General features: G+C 39.3%; 1 protein-coding gene across 1 annotated transcript; it reads right to left on the reverse strand.

The window, feature by feature from the left end:
• Positions 1-9,506: 9,506 nt before the first annotated feature.
• On the reverse strand, positions 9,507-24,446 carry Hpd (4-hydroxyphenylpyruvate dioxygenase). The gene is made up of 3 exons (XM_065234043.1): positions 24,278-24,446; positions 9,805-10,872; positions 9,507-9,743 (listed from the first exon to the last, which is right to left on the reverse strand). Exons 1-3 carry the CDS (start codon positions 24,278-24,280, stop codon positions 9,669-9,671), a joined length of 1,146 nt encoding a protein of 381 aa, XP_065090115.1. The 5' UTR covers positions 24,281-24,446; the 3' UTR covers positions 9,507-9,668.
• Positions 24,447-24,957: the final 511 nt, after the last annotated feature.

A 24,957-nucleotide genomic window follows, 5' to 3' on the forward strand; every position in this document is an offset into this window, starting at 1 on the left:
CGCCTTCTCATTATTAAAGTGAATAAATCGAACTGTTTGTTGTTAAGATGATTTCGGTGGTCCTAAAATGATGAATGGGCTGCACGTAAGGAGACGTAATTGATAATTCTCCCGAATATCCTGGTAAATACACTTTGACTTAAGCAGTGCTGAGATTTGTCATTGTCATTGACAGACTTTTGCACGATATTGACAAAATTGTTTTTCACATAGTCAATGATAGAATTGATCCTCAAAAAAATCTTTGTCAAAATCTCATTCATTTTTTCGTCAATGACAAAGATTCACCTGGTAACAGAAAGTTTAATTTCTTGCATTCTGAGACACATTATTGTTATCCAAGCGGTTCAGGACGTAGATGTTTATTCACTTTAATTGCTCCATGTAATTGTTTTGCTCAAGCCATTTAATTTCATTTCAAATTTAGCTAATAAACAAATCAGCACATGTTCGTCACTGACAAAAATGGTACTGACAATTGACATGGTTTGCCTTGACGATGACTGTTAGCTCAAACGAGTGACCAAAGCAGAATTTTGAGTATCACCGTGTATTGTCGAAATTTTGCAGCACTGGACTTAAGTAACAATAGGGGCCACCAAACGACGTATAATAACTTTTGACTCAAAAACCAGTATTTCTTAGCATGAAAGCTAGCGATTTGTCTTTGTATGGTTAAAACCCGGCTGAATATGTTAAACATTGCTATCACTATGAGAATATATGTGTTTAATTGGAAATAGGAATAACTTTTCGGTCATCAAAACAAAACTTTATTTTTCTCGGATCGGTGCGAATGTTACTTACGACATAATGAAAATTTGCTCTTGAGTTGAATAGTGCAGGGGCGCAGCGCTGCCATTTATACAGATTTATCTGTATTATACAGATTTTTTAATCTTAATACAGACCCGGTACAGAATACAGATTTATCACAGATTTTTAAATTACAATACAGATTTATACAGATTTTTATAAAATGCTTGAGAAAAAAAAATTCAAAATTTATAAAAACAAAATAACTTGCTCGATTTTATCAGCGAACCCCCTTCTCACCAAAATTAATTGTTGTGCTAAAAACCATATTTTTTGCAGTGGGATCTGCTCGAGGCGTTGCTGTTTCTTTTATGCTTCTCTCACTCCCTCCAACGGAAAACGCAGTCACGCCCGTCACGGTAGTTTCGTACTTAGCTCTCATTTTTGTTCTGTTAGCCATCAACTCCATCAAAATTAAATCAATTTGAGTTATCAGGAATAATGAAAACAACATAATTCTTGTTTTCATTTTGTTCTCACCCTCTGCTCGGGAACCTATCAAATTTCCATCGACAATTAATCATGTTATGGTGTTTTTGACAGCATTCACAACCAGAGGACCAACCGCTTTCGGATGCATATGGAGCTGGTAGTAAACCTAATAAAAATAACCATAAAAGAGAGCTTAACGACGTATTCGGGGTAACATCGAAACCATTTGTAGGATAGTTTACCCATCTGGTGTACAGTTCGTTTATGGTATTTGTTTATTAGGGAAACGATTTGAGATTGTATGGGGATTTACAGTATTAATTGAATATTTCCAATATAAGCATGTATGTTAAATACAAGAAAAGTGCCCGAGCACATTAAAATGGTACAAATACAAGTACTCGTAAACATTTTACTTGCATTGAAAATGTATTTCGTAAGAAATTGCGGATTTTCTGATATTCTCCATACTGCAAAAATGATTTTACCAGCACTGGCGGGGCGACATCTCTCGACTTTTCGGTGTAACTACCACACAAATGATGTAATTAATTGTATTCATTTATATTAAAAATATCAAATAGTAATGAACTCGTGCACTTTTTTGCATTTAAAACTGCTTATCAGGAAGATAATGAATAGAAACTAAAATCTCAATACATTTTCAAACGGCTTCATATCACTCTTATAAATAAGTACGGACGATATCACAAATGGCGCAATTATATCCCGTATGGTTAGTACGATAGCCCGAATAGGTGGTTAAGCACTTTTTATGGTTATTTTGTATGCACTGTATTTGTAAAACAACAAAACATGATTAATTAAGAAAAAAATCGTCAATACAGATAATACAGATTTTTTAATAGAGTGGATACAGATTTTTTATAAAACCACCTGGCAGCTCTGCAGGGGCGGGATGTGCTGTGAAATCTGCCTACTGATCATCCATCCACGATATGTAAATCTAGATAACTAGCCTCAGGCTGAAAGCCTCCTAAATAAAGATAAATCAATCAATCAATCGATTTTGTTGCGAACCAAAGTCCGCCAACGCAAACCAACAAAATGAACAGGTAGGGGAAATTCTCCTCTACCCGATTGTGTTTTAGATTTGTGAATGTAGGTTTCGATTCGCGAGAAAATGGCCTTACAAGGTTTGTTTACAAAATGGAGTTGATCTTGATATGTGAATTTGGTTCCAAACATCAACAAACCGTCGTTGCAACGCATCCTTATGGCTTGTTGTCATTTGGAACCAGGCGACGATTGTTCGTATTTGACAGGCACCTCTCCCCTCCTTGGAATAGTGAAACAGTCGAGAAGTTCATCCATGTTCCAGGGCAGACTTTGCGATTATGGAGCGGCCCTGGAAATGCGGATTATCGAACCGGTCTTCGATAAGTGTTGTTTGGATTCTCTGTGGGAGTCGATATTAGGTTTTGCACCGTCGGGGTTAACCTCAATCTGATGACAGTTTAGTGGTACTGTTTACGTGGGCTTAGCCGATTTTTTCTTGGGTGGATTTTCTCGATAATTTTTCAGACTGCAGTGAGATGTAAACCACATTTCTGCAATGTTCACGAGCAACATCCTTGCAATGCGCTGTTCCTCGACAATTTTCAAGTTAAAATTAGGAAATTTTAGAATTTTTTTTTTCGAAAAAACGACTAAGTGCTTGTAAACAGTACCACTGAACTGTCAAAAAGGTTCAGCCGATTAACACTGAGTTCATTCGTGACGTCACGCTGCAGAACCTAATTGAAGAAAAAGCTGATGACGGTCACACGAGTGGAACTTCGGATCAGAAAGTGGCTCCACTTGTCATTTCCGAACACTAGCGCACCTAGCGGTAGAAGGCATCTTCTGCCTGCAGTTAAGATATGCAGCATGCTATGATAGTGTGAGTGCACATAGAAAGCCCGTGTGGAACGCTACCACAACACATTGCTTGTTGCCCGAATAGAAATTGTAATGTAGGAAACATCAGCAGACATCTTCAATACATTAAATTTTAATGTGTATTGCTGTACCCTTAGTGTATTCAGACTTCAGTGTGACATCCAAGTACATAAAAATACATTAGCCTCAAACGTTACATCAGAATCAAACGTCTTGACGATGTAAAATTTGACATCAGAATACATCCAATGACAACAGAACCAAACGTTACATAAGAATCAAACTTCATCACGATGTAATTTGTTGCACGCATAAAACATCAGAATACATCCAATTACAACAGAACCTAACGTTACATTAGAATCAAACTTCATCACGATGTAATTTGTTGCACGCATAAAACATCAGAATACATCCAATTACAACAGAACCTAACGTTACATTAGAATCAAACTTCATCACGATGTAATTTGTTGCACGCATAAAACAACAGAATACATCCAATGACAACAGAACCTAACGTTACATTAGAATCAAACTTCATCACGATGTAATTTGTTGCACGCATAAAACATCAGAATACATCCAATGACAACAGAACCTAACGTTACATTAGAATCAAACTTCATCACGATGTAAATTGTTGTCCTTCGGTCCCTCGTCGCATGCAAAGTTTGTTTTGTCCTGAGTCAGCACTACACGGTGAATGAGAACACCCAAATTTGAGTTTAGTTCACTCATAAATCGTAAAAAGTACAGGAACTCAGTTTTGAGTTAATTTACCTCTGTTTTTCCAGGTTTTCCAGGTTTTTCCAGTAAAATTTTTCCGAATATAAGAAAAGTAAAGATTGGATTCTGTGGATTTTCGTCAATCCTAATTTTCCGGAAGATTTTTGAAGTTTTCCACCGGAAAACATGAGGCAAATCTCGAGGCAAATTTACTCATCGCTGCGTTCCTGCATTTTTTGCGATTTTGAGTACACTGTATTCAAATTTGGGTTGATCACATTGGCCGTGTACAGTTTTTTTTTCGCGGTGTCCGTCGCGAGTTTTGGTGGCGATTCGGTGTCCGACGTTGCGGCAAATCCTTTGGTTTGTTTTTTCCGTCGATCTTGTTTTCCGTGCTGAGCACCAATGCTACCGACGTGCCAGGAAGGCAGCTCCCACACCTGGACCCCCGCCAGTTTCGAAGATTGCGAGTCCCGCGATCGCCCTTGGAAAAGGAAGGCTGTTTTTCAGGTAAGTAAAATTTAAAATTTTAAATTAATGTACTGTAATTATGTTTTTTTTTAGGAAAGTGCACCAGTGCGAAGCCGGATCCCGGTAGGGAGTCCGAAGCTGGATCCCGGCGGGGAATTCGAAGCCGGATCTCTTTGCAGGTTAGTGAATGTGTTTATTGTTTTTTTTTTATTTGATTGACAAATAAATAAATAAATAGGGGAAGAGGGGCATAGTGAGCATCCCGCAGTTTGGCTTTGGATCTCCAGCTGCATGAAACAAATCAACTGGTAGTAGGTTCAATATCATTATGATATTGATCCTACCACCAACAATTTTTTTTTCCGAACAGCCGGAAGTTCAAGCTGGATGCCCACTATGCCCCACCTGTTCACTATGCCCCTCTTACCCCTACTAAAAGCTAAAATAAAGTGGAAAATGACGGGTTCCGTAGGCGGATCCCGATGACGGGTTCCGTAGACGGATCCCGATGACGGGTTCCGTAGACGGATCCCGATGACGGGTTCCATCGACAGATCCCGATGGGGAAACCGAATACGGGTCCCGATGGGGATTCTGTAGACGGATCCCGATGGGGATTTCGTAGACGGATTCCGATGGGGAAACCGAATACGAATCCCGATGGGGAAATCGAGTACGGGTCCCAATGGGGAAACCGAATACGAATCCCGATGGGGAAATCGAGTACGGGTCCCAATGGGGAAACCGAATACGGATCCCGATGGGGAAACCGAATACGCATCCCAATAGGGATTCCGTAGACGGATCCCGATGGGGAAACCGAATACGAATCCCGATGGGGAAACCGAATACGGATCCCGATGGGGAAACCGAATACGGATCCCGATGGGGAAACCGAATACGGATCCCGATGGGGAAACCGAGTACGGGTCCCAATGGGGAAACCGAATACGGATCCCGATGGGGAAACCGAATACGGATCCCGATGGGGAAACCGAATACGCATCCCAATAGGGATTCCGTAGACGGATCCCGATGGGGAAACCGAATACGAATCCCGATGGGGAAACCGAATACGGATCCCGATGGGGAAACCGAATACGGATCCCGATGGGGAAACCGAGTACGGGTCCCAATGGGGAAACCGAATACGGATCCCGATGGGGAAACCCAATACGGATCCCGATGGGGAAACCGAGTACGGGTCCCAATGGGGAAACCGAATACGGATCCCGATGGGGAAACCGAATACGGATCCCGATGGGGAAACCGAATACGGATCCCGATGGGCAAACCGAATACGGATCCCGATGGGGAAACCGAGTACGGGTCCCAATGGGGAAACCGAATACGGATCCCGATGGGGAAACCGAATACGGATCCCGATGGGCAAACCGAATACGGGTCCCAATGGCGAAACCGAATACGGATCCCGATGGGCAAACCGAATACGGATCCCGATGGGGATACCGAATACGGAGCCCGATTGGGAAACCGAATACGCATCCCAATAGGGATTCCGTAGACGGATCCCGATGGGGAAACCGAATACGAATCCCGATGGGGAAACCGAATACGGATCCCGATGGGGAAACCGAATACGGATCCCGATGGGGAAACCGAATACGGATCCCGATGGGGAAACCGAGTACGTGTCCCGATGGGGAAACCGGATACGGATCCCGATGGGGAAACCGAATACGGATCCCGATATTAAATATTAATTTCTTTAAATTAAATCAAGAACTTTATTATTCTCTTCCGCAATCGTGGGAATGGGAGTGATAGGGCTGCAGATAGCAGTGGTGGGGGACTTGGTGACTAATCCGATGAAACTGTTACTTCTTGATGCTAATCTTTTTCGTATTTCTTTCATTCTCTTTTCGCACTTTGCATATGACACCATCTATGTACATTGATATCTACATATCTACATTGATCCTACATTGATTCAATGATGTGTGGAGAGCTTATTCCGAATGATCAGTGGACCAGCCTCATCCCAGATGACCATGGCAATGCAAGAAAATTAGTTTTCATTGAAGGAAGTATCACAACACAGGTAACTGCTATTAAATATTTTTGCAGACAATGACAGATGGTGAACATGACGATCCAGTTATGCTGTTATGTAGTACTATACGTACATTTAAAATTAACCATCAATCGCAGAAACTATACGAATTATCGCGTATCTCTGTTGTTCATTACATACCAAGTGAAAACCTAATCATATATTGTCGTGGAATGTTGGCAAACGTATAAGATACTTACTTTACTTTTGCTGGTCCGACGTCCCTCAAGATTTGACCTGTATAACAAAGTTGCGCCAACTAACTCGGTCCCTGACTGCTTGTCTCCAATTTCTCGAGCATCCCACACTTCCTACATCTTGCTCCACTTGGTCTAACCACCTAGCACGCTGTACTTTTCTTTGTCTTGTACCGGCCGGATTTGAGGAAAACACCATTTTTGCGGGATTGTTGTCCGGCATTCCTAAGCACGCGTCGTTCGAAAACTCCCAGTGTTCCTCGAGCATTGTACATTGTCATATTTTTCATGCACAATAATTTTGTTTATTATATATTTGCAGTTCGTCAATTCGGTAGAAGACAGGTAGCCCAAAACTTTCCGCATTTGTGGATCATCCCGATCCACGTCCAAAGTGTCATGCATTATTGACAAATTGGCACAGTGGGTCGATTTAAAGGGAGATCTGGAGGCGCAGCGATCACATTGTCATGATTGTCTGGTAGTTCACTCAAAAATGCTATAACAATCGCCAAGCTCGCTGTAATGTCACCAAGTGCCTCGTCACCCACGAATAGGCGCCTATGTCAGTGGTCTAACAACTCTTAGCGCGCTAATGGCATAGTTCCCCTGCCGCATAGAGAGTTGCCACAATGATATTAGGTTAGCTAAGGTCAGTTAACTGACTGGTGGGAAACGGGAGCTTAAGCAATGGCTATTCTGTATGCATTTAAGAGATAGTCTACCAGAATTGATGTTTTTTTTGTACTATTTTATGTTTTCTGATGGTTTCGGTTATGCAAAACATGAGAATTAACTTTTCCAATGCTTTCAATTGTACAAAGCATTAGAGCTAGAAACATGATCTTGTAAACACTACACACCTTAACTGGTAGTTTGCTAAAAAAATGCTACAACAATCGTCAAGCTCGCTGTAATGTCACCAAGTGCCTCGTCACCTACAAATTGGCGCCTATGTCAGTGGTCTAACAACTCTTAGCGCGCTAATGGCATAGTTCCCCTGCCGCATAGAGAGTTGCCGCAATGACATTAGGTTAGCTAAGGTCAGTTAACTGACTGGTGGGAAACGGGAGCTTCAGCATTGACTATTATGTACGCATTTTTATGATGTTATCTAACAACAATGGTGTGTAGTGTTTACACGATCATGTTTCTAATTCTAATGTGTTGTAAATATAATTGAAAGCATTTGAAAAGTAAGATTCTAGTGTTTTGTATATCTAAAAACATTAGTAAACATCTACATTTGAAAACATTCAAACAACGTTTACTTTAAACGTTTTGTACATCTGAAAACATCAGAGAACAACAAACACGAAGTACAATAGAAAACATCCGAACAACGTTTAGTTCTAACGTTGTGTACATCCGAAAACATCCAAAAAACGTTTGGTTCTAGCATCGGGAAACATCTACGTTAGAAAACATCAGAATACATTTACATATAAAAACATCCGAACAACGTTTAGTTCTAACGTTTTTTACATCCGAAAACAACCGAAAAACGTTTGATTCTAACATCAGGAAACATCTACATTAGAAAACATCAGAATACATTTACATATAAAAACATCCGAACAACGTTTAGTTCTAACGTTATGTACATCCGAAAACATCCAAAAACGTTTGGTTCTAACATCAGGAAACATCTACATTAGAAAACATCAGAAAACGTTTACATTTAAAAACATCCGAACAACGTTTAGTTCTAACGTTTTTTACATCTGAAAACATCCTTAAAACGTTTGATTCTAATGTCAATAGATTGAAATTTTTGACGTCAGACCGACATTAGAATGGCAAAATTTTGTTCCAAAATTTCTGATGTATACACCATGTTACGTTGCTTAAATACAACTAAATCATAATGTTTTCTAATGTTTGACATCAGGCATACATTTGATTTCGATGCTGATGTAGACATCAAAATCAAACGTTGGGCTAATGTAAATTTCTATTCGGGTGAGCAGCAAAACGAACCACTTTTGATTCATCGATTTGTTTGTACTTCCCCTTCTGTTCTGTGTGACGGTGCAGGAAATAGCAGATGAAGGTCAGATTTTGGAAACGGTACTGAGGAATAGAGAGCAACTGAAAAAGTCTGTCGAAGAAGATTCTGTCAATTTGGTGAAGAAAATTGCTTGCCACCTCGATCGCCATGTTTCCGATGCGGAAACTCAGGACATTTCGCAAACGAAAAAAACTGTCCGGCCTAAAGTAAAATATGCGACAAATGCGGAATCGTATGTCAATAAAAAAAAATGTGCAAGACCAAAACTTTGAAGGCAACATCAAGCAAATCTCGAGTACTTCAAGTCCGTGAAGACTATGATCATAGAGGTAACTCTAACACCAGAAGGTCCCGAAGAAACGTGCTCAACTTGTTGGCTCAGCTTTGGTACTCTCTTCGGTCTCAAGCTAATCGATGCACCCCTAGAAACATAGGAAAGTCCACGAGCCCCTCATTTTATCTGTCAAAATTTCATAGCGAATAAAAACAAATATAGTGTAGTACTGGAATTTATACTTGAATGGGGTACGTTAATCGATTTGCTTGGGACCAATAGACTAGTCAAGTAGTGAGCCAATTTAAAATCGTTAGTTTCGTATTGATTGTTGGTACCAGAGCTGAGCCAAAAAGTTGAGCACGTTTCTTCGAGACCTTTTGGTCTTAGAGTTATGTACCTCTATGCTACTAGTCTTAAAGTTACCTCTATGGTTAGATCTTTCACTTGGCTGTCGAACCCGAAGTCGAACCCCTTGGGGAAAGTAATATCAACAGTAATATTCAATCATTGAGCATTTTTTAGAAAATCCTCTTCAAAAAAGGGGATGAGGTAGTGTGATATTCTCTACGGATGAAGCATTTAAAAGGGCATCGAAAATTTACTACAAGAACGGTTTACTTATATACTGACTTAACACTAGATCTAAGGTAACATTCACGGTACTAACAACATAAGAAAATAACTACATAGGATGGATGAGTGCACTCCGGGCGTATGGCAAGTATTTACGTTGGCATGCAGTTCGCTCCGGTTGTCCGTTTACAGATTTCCACGCTTGTCCTGATCGGTTTCGATAGCTTCGAACAGTGCCTTGAAGTTGCCGGCGCCGAAACCCTATTGAAATAGAAATACAAGTTAGTTCAGGTTACCGTAAAAGTTGAGCAAGCTAGCTCACGTTATGGCCATGTCTCTGGATAACCTCCAAGAACAGCGTCGGACGATCCTGCATGTTCTTCGTGAAGATTTGCAGCAGATATCCGTTCTCGTCGTAATCGATCAAAATGTTCAACTTTTGCAGCGTGTCCATGTCCTCTTGGATCTTGACTTTGCTGGTCTTCAGACGATCCCTCAACTGATCGTAGTACGAACTCGGAACCGACAAAAAGTGCATTCCTCTGGCTCGCAGATTCTCGATAGCCTTGATAATATCGCTAGTGTTCAACGCGATATGCTGCACTCCGGCACCTCCGTAGTAGTCCACGTACTCTTGGATTTGTGAAATTTTCTTCCCCTTGGCCGGTTCGTTGATCGGTATCTTCACCGTCTCCTCGTAGTTGGTCATGACAATCGATCTCAGGGCGGAGTATTCCGTATGAATCTGGCTGTCGTCCACCGACCAGAAGCGATGGAACATCAAAACCTTCTCGTACCAAGCGGCCACCGATTCCATCTGGAGATCCGGCTGATTACCGACCACGTGGTCGATAAAGTTCAAATGCGTCGGAGGCAGTTGCTTCAACAGAACGTCATCATACAGCGGGGCCTTGAAGCCAGGCAGGAAAAGTCCTCCGTAGTTCTTTCTCTCCACGAACGTGTGCTGGGTGTCGCCGTAGGTCTTGACGGTGGCGAACCTTACCTTTCCAAACTGGTCACTTTCCTCCCAGATATCTCGAACCACTTCGGCCCCACGTTCCTTCGCCCTCTTCACAATCACGTCCAGATCTTCAACCGTGAAGGCCACGTCCTTGACTCCGTCTCCGTGGCGCACGAGATGCGCACCCAGTTCGGTATTGTCCGGTTCGTAGGCGGAAACGAACACAAACACGATCTTGTTCTGGCGGACCACGTGCTTGACCAGACGGCGGTTTCCGGTTTCCAGTCCCTGGTAGGCCAGGTTGGTAAAACCCATGCGGGTCGTGTAGTGGCTGGCCGCCTGTTTGGCATTGCCCACGTAGAAGGTGATGTGATCGAAGCAGAGGAACTTTCCGCCGTCCGGTTTCGAGCCCTTGTCGGTGTAGGTGGTCTGTGCGGTAGGGAAAATGGAAATTGTTGAATGAGGTTAGTTTTATCGATACGGTTGGTGTCGGTGTGTACCCTATGCATCCTAAATAACAAAATTCGATACATGGTTCTAAATAAAGCTAGTTTAAAAAAATTATAATTTAAATTTTAAAACCGAAGGCGATTGAGTCGAAAAAAATCCCTAGGCTAAATGGGTCATTACTAAAACAACAGCATGCTTCCTGGATCTTGAATGCCTGTTTCTGTGACACGTTCGAAGTCTTCACAATTTGTCTATGAAAATTCGGTCAAAACTTTACAAATTTGACTCAAGCATTTCCTTTACCATCATTTCCCTTCATAGAGTTCTTTCAAGATTTTTTTCGAAATTAAAGTTGAAATTCTCTCTGGGAGTTCTTTTAAATGCTCCTTATAAACACTCCAGAAATTATCTTTAGAAAACTCCAATAAAAATCACTAAATTTTATCTTAGATTCTCTTCAAATTTTAAACTTTTTCTAAGAATTCACAGAATCCTCTTTTTTAATTTGCTTATTCTCCATAGACTAACCATACAACTCATCTCACAATTTTCGTCCAACAATTGAAAAGGGGCTATCAGCTTTTGGTGAAATTCCTCATCGGTTGAAAACCACTGGTTTTAGTGGTATAGACGAATATATCAAGAAGATTGACAATTCAAACATTAATGAAGTGACAGAAAAATAACTGGCGAAGAAATCAATTAAAATAATGCGGTTCGCTGTAAAAGAATTTTCTTAGAAGCTTGTGCCATCAGCCACCAGATGGGCTAGTATTTTTGTTTTGATTTTAACAAAGTTGATTTTAAGTGCAATGTTCTTTAACAGTGTGCAAAGAGTGTATCAATTTGCGAGTCATTTTTTCATTTTATTTATGCATTTCAGTTTTTAGTAGAGTGAAAGAGATAGAACCAAAACATTCTAGTACATTTGGTGAAAATGCTAGTACAATCCAGTAGTAGCATAGAGGTAACTCTAAGACCAGAAGGTACCGAAGAAACGTGCTCAACTTTTTGGCTCAGCTCTGGTACTATCTTCGGTCCCAAGCTAATCGATGCAACCCTCGAAAAATAGGAAAATCCACGAGCCCCTCATTTTATCTGTCAAATTTTCATAGCGAATCAAAACAAACATAGTGTAGTACTAGAATTTCGACAAGTATGGGGTACATAATCGATTTGCTTGGGACCAATAGGTTAGTCAAGTAGTGAACCAATTTAAAATCGTTAGTTTCCACCGGTTGATTATACGTCAAAAAGGTCTATACGACCGCTACGAGACAACCACAACCGCTTCATCTTCCGCTAAAACACTGAAAACGAAACTAACTCAAAGAGTGAGTCACCTTTACTCAGTCGTATTTACTCAGCGCATGAGTAACCTACGCGTTTAGAATTTCCTCCATACGAATGCGTAAAAGTGACTCACTCTCTGAGTAAGATTCGTTTCCAGTGAGGGTAATTGCTCCGAATGGATTTGCAAATATTCCAACCAATGCGTTGCTTTCAACCTTTACTCAAACGCAGCGCTGCTATACCTGACTCTTATATTCTGGCAAAGTTAACTGTCAACATCTCATTTTCGGATCGTAGAATGTTGAAAATCTTTCAATTTGGGATTGTATTTTTGTTTTTCGAAAATTTTTCCTGGTTTGCGATCTCGTAAAACTTTCAAAATCATGCATGTTTGAAAAATTAACCAAAATCCTACAATTGTTCAAAATATGTGATATTGTTTTTTTTCAAAGGCAAACTACCTTGATGATCTCGATTTGTTTGGGTACAATACGCTGAGGAACGCAACGAGCTAGATCAAGTGAAGCAAGATCTAGGAAGTGTGGGACGCTCAAAAGTTTCCCAAATTTGAGTCCACAACTCGATGGTCCCTTCAATATCGAGTTAGGATTAGTTGACTGTAGTCCAGGATTTGAAATTATTCGAGATGGATATCGAAAAAAAAAAATCAGAAAATACAAACTACTGATGGCATCGGATGCTTCATGCAGTAGATTGAAAACCAGTTGCAACGGATGAACGCATTGAATTTATTTAATTTGCTGCATACAGTGTGATCCCTGCAGGCGTCTTATTGCTTTGGCTATAATGAGACCCGTCGTAATGCACCGATATGCACTGATGAAGCATATTGACTATTTAGCAGCTAGATCCTGTATCTATAACCTCAATCTATGTGGTCTATTCTGCGCCACGAGTGAGGTGAGCTGTAACTAGTGAGGTTACAATTAGTCATCATATGTGAGGTGAATCTCCATTTGATTTGCACGGAGAGTCACCTCACGTCACTCGCGGCGCAGAATAGGCTTCATTATGTTCGTTCCCTTATGAGCATATTCTCATAATTCCTAATCTTGATTCCGAGAGGTCAGAGCTGCAGAAAGAGGAAAAGTAACAGAGTCTACAAAAGGGGGCCAATGGAACCGGTCATTTTGAATTTTTCACACGGACCATACACAAACTGTTTGTCGACTCGAAAAAAGACCATTATGCAAAATTTGGACACCATCGGACATGAATTAAAGATGCCGCAAAGCGGTCAAAGATTGAAATCGGAAATAGACTTTTTTTTTGCTTAAAAATGCATGAAACGGCGAGATCTTGTGTTATCTGGGATCGATTTTCTGGGACTTTGTGAGTAGGATCCGGAATATGGGTCATTCCAGCTCAAGTGGGTACACCACCTGTGGTCGATGTCACCGATTTGAGCCAAACTTGGCCAAAACGCTTATTTTGGCATTCTGAACAAACGCCTTTCTTGATTTTGCTCTAAAGTGCCTAGATCCTTCTGGGCTACATCCTTGTATTTTCAAGATTTTTAAAAATTTCAACTTTCAGAAGAGATTACTTCACAACCAAATAAGCTATTCGTGATCTTAGAACGTCAATTTGAAGGTTTTGTAATGTAAATTATTATTAATGTACAAACATTTTGTTTTTGTTATAGTAACTACAGTAAACAGACTCATTACCGGCAGGTATCCAAATTGGCAAAAAATTGTATATTTTCACCATGGGCGGGATTTTTTTTTCCTTAATGTTTTGAGCTCAAATTTTCACCACACCTTGGAAAACTCTTGTACTTGATGTGTTTCTAAGGGTAAATGATAGTTTTTGAGATATGACCAGATGAGGGAGTGGTAGTTTTGAGCTTTATTTAGTGGAAAACCAATACCATTTTTTTCCTTGAATTCCTAATGATTGTGCCAAATATTAAGAAATAAAAAATCCCGCCCATGGTGAAAATAGACCATTTTTTGACAATTTGGATACCTGCCGGTAATGAGTCTGTTTACTGTAGTTACTATAACAAAAACAAAATGTTTGAACATTAATAATAAATTACATTACAAAACCTTCAAATTGACGTTCTAAGATCACGAATAGCTTATTTGGTTCTGGGGTAATCTCTTCTAAAAGTTGAAATTTTTAAAAATCTCGAAAATACAGGGTTGTAGCCCAGAAGGATCTAGGCACTTTAGAGCAAATAAAAAAAGGCGCTTGTTCAGAATGCTAAAATAAGCGTTTTGGCCAAGTTTGGCTCAAATCGGTGACATATTTTTATAATACTAGATAAACTCATCAACTTTGTTCTGGAAAAGGTTGGAAAATAGCCAAATAGGTTGTCCATGTACATAAGAAGCAGTGGTGAGAAGCAAACTTTAATCGCGTTGTTCTCGGCATGCTGATTAGTGATTTGTGCTATGGGACGGGTTTGCCATGAGCGGCAGTTTAGGTGTTCGAAATCTGTGTACTCGATTTTCTTCGTAATTTTGACCTGAAGCATGATTTGGGTTTTCCAAATATTTAAACCGCTTTAAAGCGTAAATATGGCCTTAATCGCGATATGTTACGATACCACAGGACATACTCATTGGTAGCGAGGAGAGTTCCGTATCACCCAAGATCTGGCAAACAGCAAACGTCAAACAGAGTATAGCCGGTGACGTGTCGCTCAAACGTCACTTGCAGCATAAAACTACAACGTGATCGAAGAAGCTGAAAAACGATCGTGAAAGTTCTTAAGAGTAATTAAATATGTAGTACAAAATTGAAAATATTAATAAGTTAAATCCTACCTAAAGTTATCTTAAGTCTAGATTTTTTGAACTATTGTCTAGTGAAGTGAATGAATTTTCAACCTAGGTAAAATTATATACATTTTTTTTTGCATATTTACGTGCAATGCAAATTCTAACCCTAGATTTCTTATAGATAACTAGTACGGCTATTAGTACGGCTGGATTTATATTAATTGTTAAAAATTACAAACCTAAGAGTAAGTACTTATTGAAACTTATCCTAACATGCAAAAGTTGTAAAACCTAATCACTATTTATAAAACCTTGGGCAATTTGTTGCTAGTGAAAATTCACGTTAATATAGTTTCCGGTTTGAACAGGAAGAACAACACGAAAATGTAATACCTTTATTTAAAAGCCATAACACTAATACAAATATACAACTACAGCTTAGAAGCTTCTTATGCTGCTATCAAAACGTGTTTACGTCTGCCCGAAAATCTATCCGAACAGGGTGTTTAGGTGTTCGAAATTTGTATATGTGCCCAATTTGTGTTGTTTAGGGGTATTGAGGTAAATACATATTCGGTATCTGCATTAAAAATGGAACCGAAATCCAAAATTTCATCAATTTTGGTACACTGGAACTATTTTAAATAAGTACGATTACATTAGCAAAAATCACCATCTTAGTGCCCCTTGGTGGGACTTTGTATGGGAGCGAGCTGTCAACGAATAGATTTAGTGTCTACGATCAAAAATTTAAATATTGATTTAAAAATCGAGATGAATGTCTACCTGAACAAAGTCCAGCATCAAAATGACAGCAAATTGAAATCAAGTTTTGATATCAACATCAAACTGAAATCCTAATTTGATTTCAGTTTATGCAATTGATAAAATTCGTTTTCATTTTGCTGTACATTTGCTCTTCAAAAATATGTTGTTGCGGGTTTGTTTTCATTGCCTTAGCATAACATCAAATTTATTACTTGTTTTGTTATCAACAGGAAAAATTGATATCAAATTGAGTTTTCAGTTTGCTTTTACTGATAGCAGAAATAGTTTTCAATGTGATGTCACAGGAAGATTTTTTTTGCTCTCAATTTTGATATTTTAACCGTTAAAACGACCAAAACGACAGCAACCTGAGTAATCATTATCAGCGAAATCACAACATCAAATTTAGATTTCAATTTGATCTCAGACTTTACTCGGGTACGGGATCGATAAAAATATCGTTGTGTTCAGAAAACGAAGTTCTATCAGATGATATATAAAAATTGGTATAGGTTTAACTGCGATTTGAAGGGTGTTTATGTTTTTGAAATTTGTGTACTCGATTTTCTTCGTGAATGTGACCTAAATCATGATTTGGGTTTTCCAAATTTTTAAACCACTTTATCTCCGTAAATATACCTGATTTTTTCTAGAAATTTGCCCTAGCTTTGATCACTCTTCCCATTCAAATTTCTTGAATTTATGCTAGGGTGATCAGTGAACCGGGAATTCGAAGGAAAAAACCGAAAAAATCCGTGAATTTTGACGAACAATGAGGAAAATATACTTTGAAATGTCTTTGAAAAAACTGCGAGGGACAGCCCTATAGGGTTGTACGCAATGGTAGGACTAGGGTAGGGTAGGACTACGTGGTCTTATATAATAAATCCTATTTGTTAACTGCAGCAGGAGGCTGTATATTGTGTAGGAATAGGAATTTGAGCGGGGTTCTCTCACTAGCGTGCACAGAAATCTTGCTAAGGAGGGGCCATTTTTTTCTATGGTGCATTTAATCTGGGGCTGGGGAGTACTCCAAAGATAGTAGATGGTGCTGTCCTCCTCCCACTTTTTCCCTACTGCTCAATTTAGCTAATTTTATTTAATTTTTGCTCCGGTGGTGGTTCATCTTTTTTACATTACATTGTGCAACGACGTAATCATGCCATTTTGAATAAGGTTACTTGTATACTGGCAATTTTTTGCACCTTCCGCCAAGTGTTTTTCCAGCACAGGATCGTAGTTAGCCACCAACTGGGTGGCACACTTTCTGCTCTTTCTAAATGTCCACGAAGTGGTCGGCTACCTTTGCAAAGTATGCGCACAATATCGAGGAAATGTTCCATTATATAGCGATTTTGTAGCCGCTTTGTCTTACTAGCAGCAATCATAGCTGTTTTTTTGGTGGTCCGGTTCTTCGTCGATAGCCTTCCTGGTTTTGAAATTTTTCCACGCTTCCATACTACCAACATGGGTATCACTGCGATTGTGTTTGCACAGCAACTCGGTCAATTTCTTCCAATTTCTGAACCCTGTAGGAATCGTTGTAATAATGTTCTGCGTCATGCTCTTCTTAACAGGTTAAACAAACAAATCAAAGAAAATATATTCTTCAAGGTAGTGGTATCATCTTTTTATTCAGTTACCTTTCTGAAATTTTGTGCAGAATGTTTTTGTATATTTTGAAGACATCGTTACAATTTTTGACTATTTCAAGTAAGTATTTTTGTAAGCCCTTATATGCTGTTGTAGTCACTTTACTGTTACCGTTGCGAGTACGTTGAACTTGGTCATTTTCAGCGAAAATGGTAGTTTTAATTATTTCCAAATTTTGACCTAAATGCCAAGGCTAATAGGATCGTTAAAAGGTTTAAAAAATATATAACGATTGGACCAAAGGCGCACAAAACTATTTTGATAAACGAGTACAGGATTGTTAACGGAATGACGACTTGTGCGAAGGATTAAGCATGTCAACCACGGTAACAAATGACTTGAAATTTTCAGAGAAGATTCTTAGACAAATTCTTAGTAAGACAACAATCGACCAAGGTTCAATGGCAAACTTATACCTAATTTTCAATTAGGGAATCCAAAAGCTGTCTTTAAACTTTGTACAGTTGCGAAAAAGTCCATCCTCAGAATTCCTTAGGTTCTTTTAGAAACTTTTAGAACTCTATGAGCTCTTTTGAAATTTTTCTCAGAAGTCCTCTGGAATTATTTTTAGAATTCTTCTTGACTTTTACTCAGAACACCATGGATCTGAAATTCCCTTAGAGTTTCAGAAGAATTTCCTCAGTATTATCTAGAAATTATTCCTGGAATGAGCTAGGCATTATTGGTAACTCCCTGGAAATTTTCCTCAAAATCCCTTTGGAATTTCACTAAAAATTTAATATTCTCGGTATTCTTTTCGGAATTATCTTGGAACTATCTGCAGGATTCACTAGAAATTATTCGCAGACATTTCTTGGAATACTCCCCAGAAATTTTTTGGAACAGTCCTCAGAATTCAATATCCTTGAGGATCTTCTCGGATTTTTCAGAACTCTCCGAAAAGCTCGTTTGAAATTCTTCTTAGAAGTCCACTGGAATTATATTTACAATTCTTCATGATTTTTTCTCAGAACACCTTGGAACTGAAATTGCTTTAGAGTGTCAGAAATTATTCCCGGAATGAGCTAGAAATTATCCTTGGAATTCGCTTGAAATTTTGCTGAAAATCCCTTTGGAAGTTCACTCAAAATTTGATTTTGTCGGTATTCTTTTCGAAATTATCCTGGAACTATGTGCAGGATGCACTAAAAATTATTCGCAGAATTTTTATGGAATCATCCCCAGAAATCTTTTCTTTTTGAACTTCTCTTCAGAATTCAATACCCTTGAGGTTCTTCTCGGAAGTCAAGTTTTCTACCAGAAATGTTCAATAAAGCTTGACCTTCCATTCACCAGAACTGTGCAATTTTTACATCAAGAATTTTCAATTCAGTCAGCCCCTTCATACAGCAGATTGAATCTTGCATCAGAGATTTTCAATACAAACTTTCCCCCAGAAAATTTAACACCAGAAAATTGTACACCAGAAAATTTTACACCAGGAAATTTCAATTGACCAGAACGATGCAAATGTTTCACCGTTAATGTTCAATAAAAATTGTTCTCCAATCTTCTGATTGGTGCAGATTTCCTTTTTCCATCTACCACCTGACATTTTCAATATAGCTTGCTTCTCGTATCATCAGAATGTTGCAGGTTTTCCACCAAGTAAAACTTGCCCCTATTTTCAGATTTTTCAGCATAAATTTTCAGTAAAGCAGCTTCCCTCCAATCATAAGAATGGTGCAAATTTAACACCAGAAATTATAATTAGAGTTTGTTCGTCTATTGAGCAAAAGAATGCAAATTTGAGATCAAACATTTTCCGAAAAGCTTGCCCATCCGTTCACCAGAACGGTGCAGATTTTCCTCCAGAAGTTTTCAATATAGCTTATATTAAATAAAGCTTGTGCCTTCATCTACCAGATCAGTGCAAGTTTTCCACCAGAAATTTTCTGTTAATTTCCTTTATCAGAGCGGTATAAATTTTGCACCAGAAATTTTCAATAAAACATTCCCCTCCACTCACCAGAATGGTGCACCAACAATTGTCAGTAAAGTTTGTTTTACCATGCACCTTTGTGGTGCAATTCTCAGGCACTCATCAGAACGATGCAAATTATGCACCAGAAAAATGAATAAACCTTGTTTCTTCATTCACCACAGTATTGCGAACGTTTCACCAGAAATATTCAGTTAAATGTGCACCTCCAAATTTTTATAATTGGATTTCGTGTAAGTGTCTCTGCTTACGGGTCCGGACCTCCGTTTTTGGCCCTTCATACAGCGATATTGTGAATTCAGATCGGTAGCTCAAATTGATCTTGCTATTAAGTGGAGCTGCATACAAGACAAGATCTTTGAAGGGATGGTGGCTACCTTACATACACATACACCTCCAAATTTTTAGCGTGATTCAATTTTTCCACCAGGGTTATTCATTTTGATTAGTCCCTCCATGATTGATGATATTTTTACACCAGATATTCAATAAAAAAGCTTTCTCTTCGATTTACCACCACGAAGGTGAATTTTTTTAACCCTAAATTTACCTTCTTCTTTTATCCCTCGATGAACCACCTTTAAAAAAAAAATTACACCAGAATTTTTTTGTATGCATTTTTATGGTGCAATTTTTTGACCAAAAAATTTCATTGAAGTTTGTCCCTTCATGCACCTTTGTGGTGCATCTCAAAGGAATTGACGCAATAAAAGGTTTTTTGTGCACTTATAGTATGAAATGAAGTTATTTTACCTTCAAATCAAGTTATCAAGAAAACAAGTTATTTTATATCGTAATTTGAAAATGTGGAAATAAACATCTTATTTATAAAAGGAGGGGCAATTGCCCCACCCTGTGCACGCCAGTGGGTTCTCTCTGTTTATACTCTTTAGTATGACGCGCTTGACATAGATGGCCCACAGCGACTCACAAAGACCTACTGATGCCGATCAATAGCGGTGTGGCTTCTTCCTCCTTCTATGGATGCTCATGTGGCCTCCAGCTCGCTGCTTGCAGGCAGCCTTTCGTTGTGTACTGCAGAACAATGTTCAACGCCACGTGCCGAAAGCACTGCTGCTGCTGATGCCGACGACCGGACACCACCACACACGGTGATTGGACTGAATCCGATCAGCGGTTGACGGAAGCCTTGATAGCTAGCTGCTTGCGGGGAGCCTTTTGTTGTGTACTGAAGAACACCACCACTCACCACGCGGTGATTGATTTTCAGCAGACAGTAATTTTGAAGAACTGCTTAGAGAATTTTAGACTAGGGGAGTCTCACTTTTAGAATGTCCATTGAATATGCATTTAATTTAAATCAAATGCATTTAATTTCCATCGTTTGCATCAACCATTCAGTGGGATGTGAACATCAAAACAAAGCATGCACTTTTTTGGTGACACATAATCATACATACATGCATCGAGACGAAGATAAACAAACACAACAGGAAAAGAAAACTCGGAGTAGAGAATTCACGAAAATCTTCCTGCAACCTTCTCCGGCAGCAAAGAAACTCTCCAACGAAATCGTGCAGAAGCTCCCTCTGGAGTTTCCCCTGCCAACATCAAAATCACGCACAACCTGCTCCGCCGAGAACGCGAGACAACTCCGTCGAAATTCCGTAGAACCTCCGTTGGCAGCATCGGAAATTTCCACCGAAATCATGTGGAAGCTCCTCCACCTAAAACACGAGAAAATACCGTACAGATTTCCTGAAACTTCCGGTGGCAGCACCGAAAATCACCACCGTGAATGCGAGAAAACTCCGTCGAAACTGGAATCTCCGCTGGCAGAATCAAAAACCTCCACCAACATTGTGCAGAACGCGAGAAAACTCCGTTAAAATTCCCTGGAACCTCCGCTGGCAGCATCATAAATTGCCACCGAAACGGTATGGAACCTCGTCCCTCGCCTCGTCCGCCATGATCACAAGAAAACGCCATCGAAATTTCGCATTTTTTTATGTAATTGTAATATATTTATTTGTCAACATCAACAGACTCAATGTAGCCCCAATGTATTTTATTTAGTCAAACCAAGTCAAACGTAATCCTGGTGGATGAACCCTTTATCAGAATAAGACAAAGTTCCTAGAACCTTCGTTGGCAGCTGCTAGGATCGTCTTCGAAATCATGCAGAATCTAATTCGCCTAGAAGGCAAAAAATCCGTTGAAACTTCCAGGAACTCCCGCTGGCAGCATCCAAAATCATCGAAATCACGCGGAACTTCGTCCAATCGATAAAGTGAGAAAACGCCTGGAGCTTCCGTCTGCAGCAACCAATCTCTTCACTGGTATCGTGCAGAACCTCTTTGGCCGACAACGCGTGGAAACTTCGTCGAAAGTCTCTGGGAACCTCCGTTGGCAGCATCTGAATATTCGAGGGGAGTTTCGACGGAGTTTTCACATATTCACGGTTCCGATAGATTTCGGTGCTGCCAAAGGAGGTTCCAGTAAGCTTCGACGGAGTTTCTCGCGAAACTAAAGTTTTGACTAGAATCCTACCCAACAAACATTGCATGTTAAATAAGAGCTTATTCAGACAAAAATAAGCTTCTTAAGCTAAAAAATTGCTTATTCAGCTTTCGATCAACTCAAATTGTCTGTTGGGTAGTCAATTGTGAGAGCTCAGAGTATTTTTTTAAAATTAGCTCTGTGATAAACTCCATGGTAATTATTAAGAGGATTTCAAGATCCGTGAAAAATTTCAAGGGAATAGAATTTTGAGGGTACAATTCCAGTGGGATTGTGTGAAGAGTTTTAAGGAAATTCCGAGGATAATTTCAAGGGTATCTTGAAAAGCATTTCTAAATTATTTTTGTGGAGAATTCCAAGAGAAATTACGGACGAATCTAGATGAGAACTCAAAGATAATTCTGAGCAAAACTATAAAACAATTCGGAAGTAAATTGCATGGAAATTTTAAGGATGAGAGCTTCAAAAAAATCGGCAATGAGTATGCATAAGGGCCTAACTGCGATGATCGATTCTCTTAATCGATTTTCTCTTTAAATTGCTACAGCTAGTTTCTGCAGTTTTCTGAAATTTGTCAAATAAATTGCTGTAGCAGGTTGTATTTGCTATCAAAAGCAAAAACAAAAGCACCGAGCAATGTTAATCTAAACGAATTATTAACAAACGAGAAAATTGCCGAAGAGAATCGATCATCGCGGTTACGCCGTTATGCATGCTCAGTAGACTGATGCAAAATTTGAAATTTTCGCTCCACAGTGTTCAAACGGTTTCAAATCGGGTCCTGATTAGCCTCCGAAATTTTAAATTCATTTGATAAGAAATTTACTTGGCACAAACCATTTAAAGTTTATATGGAAATTACTACGGGAAAACAAAACTTGTTGTTCATTGCCTTCTACTCTTTTTACATATTGTACTGTTAACAAATTCCTTTGCTATTCTTATGGGAAATTTTATCAGCTACAACTTTGCAGGAAATCACTTTTCAGCCAAACGTAAAATTAAATAGTTATTAATTGTTTAAGAGATTGATAATCTTATGGCAAGATTAAGCAACTGTATTGTGGGCAACACTGTAATCTGCAGTGTGACATAGTAGCCATGATTTTTGTCCTCTATTCTACGCTCCATAAACACCAATGTTGCCTGCTGAACAGTTGAATGAGCATAATCATAAGACATCAGTGACTTGAAGCATTAATAATTTTTGTTCTTTACATTTGATCGAAAAGTGATCTTCAACAAAGTTGTAGATGAGAAAATTTTCAACAAACTCAGCTATCATTTTTTAAAGTAAAATTAACTGGTGAATTTTGAGATAGATATGAACCAAAATTATGGTTTCTTCATAGTAATTCCCATATAAACTTCAAATGGTTTGTGCCAAGTCAGTTTCTAACTAAATTAGTTCAAATTTTGGAAGGCTAATCATTGCCCAATTTGGAACCGTTTAAGCACTGTGGAGCGAAAATTTCAAATTCTGCATCAGTCTAATGCTCACTGTCGAATTCTTAGAAAAAAGTTTAAAATTCGTTTAGAATTTAAGGACAAATTTCATGTGTTCTGCAAAGTATTTCTAGACCGTTATAAATAAATTGTCAAGGAATATTCCCAGAGAGAATCTCAAATTTATTCATGTTTTAGAAGAACTATGAAAAGAACTCTGGAAAGGGAAATGATTTTAAAGGAAATGTTTGAGAATAATAAAATAAAACCATCTAAAGTTTTGAGATAATTTTCATTGACAAATTTTGAAGACTTCAAACGCCTTTGACTGCCTGGTACTCCAAAGGAACTGGGTTCAATCCCAGTCGGCACCGTCGGGATTTTCTGAGGCCTAAAATCTCTGATTACGCTTTCCTTCGGAAGGGAAGTAAAGCCGTTGGTCCCCGGTTCATGAGTTGATGGGTCGATAGGAAGGATCCAGGTGTGGGAGCTGCCTCCTTGGCGTCGCTAGCATTGCTTCTTAGTACGGAAAACAAGATCGACGGAAAACAACTCAAGAAAAAAAAACTAATGAAATTGCTAATTGGGATTTACTGGTCACCATTATTTATGCCCATTACTCGAATATTCCCCCTAAGTTGAGGGATCTTCAATACCGAGTTAGGGAGCGTTTGCTGTGTATTCAATTTTTTCGACATATTCCCGTTGCTTTAAGCACAGACAAACGGACGTAACTCTTTCTCCTGATTCGTCGTACACGCATTTAACAATCAATTTAAATATTATTAGCTTCATGAATTTACCACCAATATTGTTGAGACATTGAAAAGCAAGCTTTTTTCCGCGAATAGCTCGTGAAATGTCAGTAGTGAGTTCCGTGACGATATTTTAAAGGAAATTTTATTTAAAGAGTTACACCTGTTTGTCCCTGCTTAAACGTTCTGAAAACTGCTGTGATAACTTTTTTTCTTCAAACCATCACATTGCCAAAGTTTCACTGAACTTCCCACAACACTTTGATGCACTTATCAACAACTTTTCCACTCACCATTTTTATCAAAACAAATATGCACTAAACTCACTAGTCACGCAACGCTACACCCTTCTGCTACTGTTCTGACCTTACGGCTAGCAACACACTTGCAACTTTGAATAACTCAGAACCGTTCTTGAACTACCTTGGTGTTCCACCAACCGTTAACGATCCGTTTCGCGTCACGTCCAAATTCAAACTTGCTTGCCAGCGCCGGCACGCCACCACCTTTTATAGGATTTCAAGGAGGGGGCTTTCTCATTTGAGTGAGACGGGCGCGCGTGCAATGCTTCGGAACTGGTTGTGTTTCCAAGCGCGCAGACCGACCTCTCCGGATGGATTTGATGCCGGTTGCCGGTCTGCGGAAGGAGGGAAGGTGGAAACGTGGAATTTTTCACCCGCCGGAACAGGGCGCTGGGGGTTGCTTGGTTCAAGCTTCGGGTCGACTGCGGGTGGTGACAATGGAAAAGGTGAGACATTTGTTTTGAACCAACAACGTCTAACCCAATGTGTCCGAATTAGATAAACAAGTGAACTTACCTGTTTGATGACGCGGTAGGTTGTTTTTGTTTTTGCAAATATTTAAGAGATATTCGCAGTAGGTAGCTAACATGATTTGAGGAATATGAAGATTTTTTGCTGCTCTTCGAGTTTTTGCAGATGGGTACGTGAATGATATGCATTTCATTTAGCTT

This window comes from Ochlerotatus camptorhynchus, unplaced genomic scaffold, assembly GCF_037179485.1.
Source record: "Ochlerotatus camptorhynchus isolate MF236.1 unplaced genomic scaffold, CSIRO-AGI_Acam_v1.1 ptg000428l, whole genome shotgun sequence".
Taxonomy (NCBI): domain Eukaryota; kingdom Metazoa; phylum Arthropoda; class Insecta; order Diptera; family Culicidae; genus Ochlerotatus; species Ochlerotatus camptorhynchus.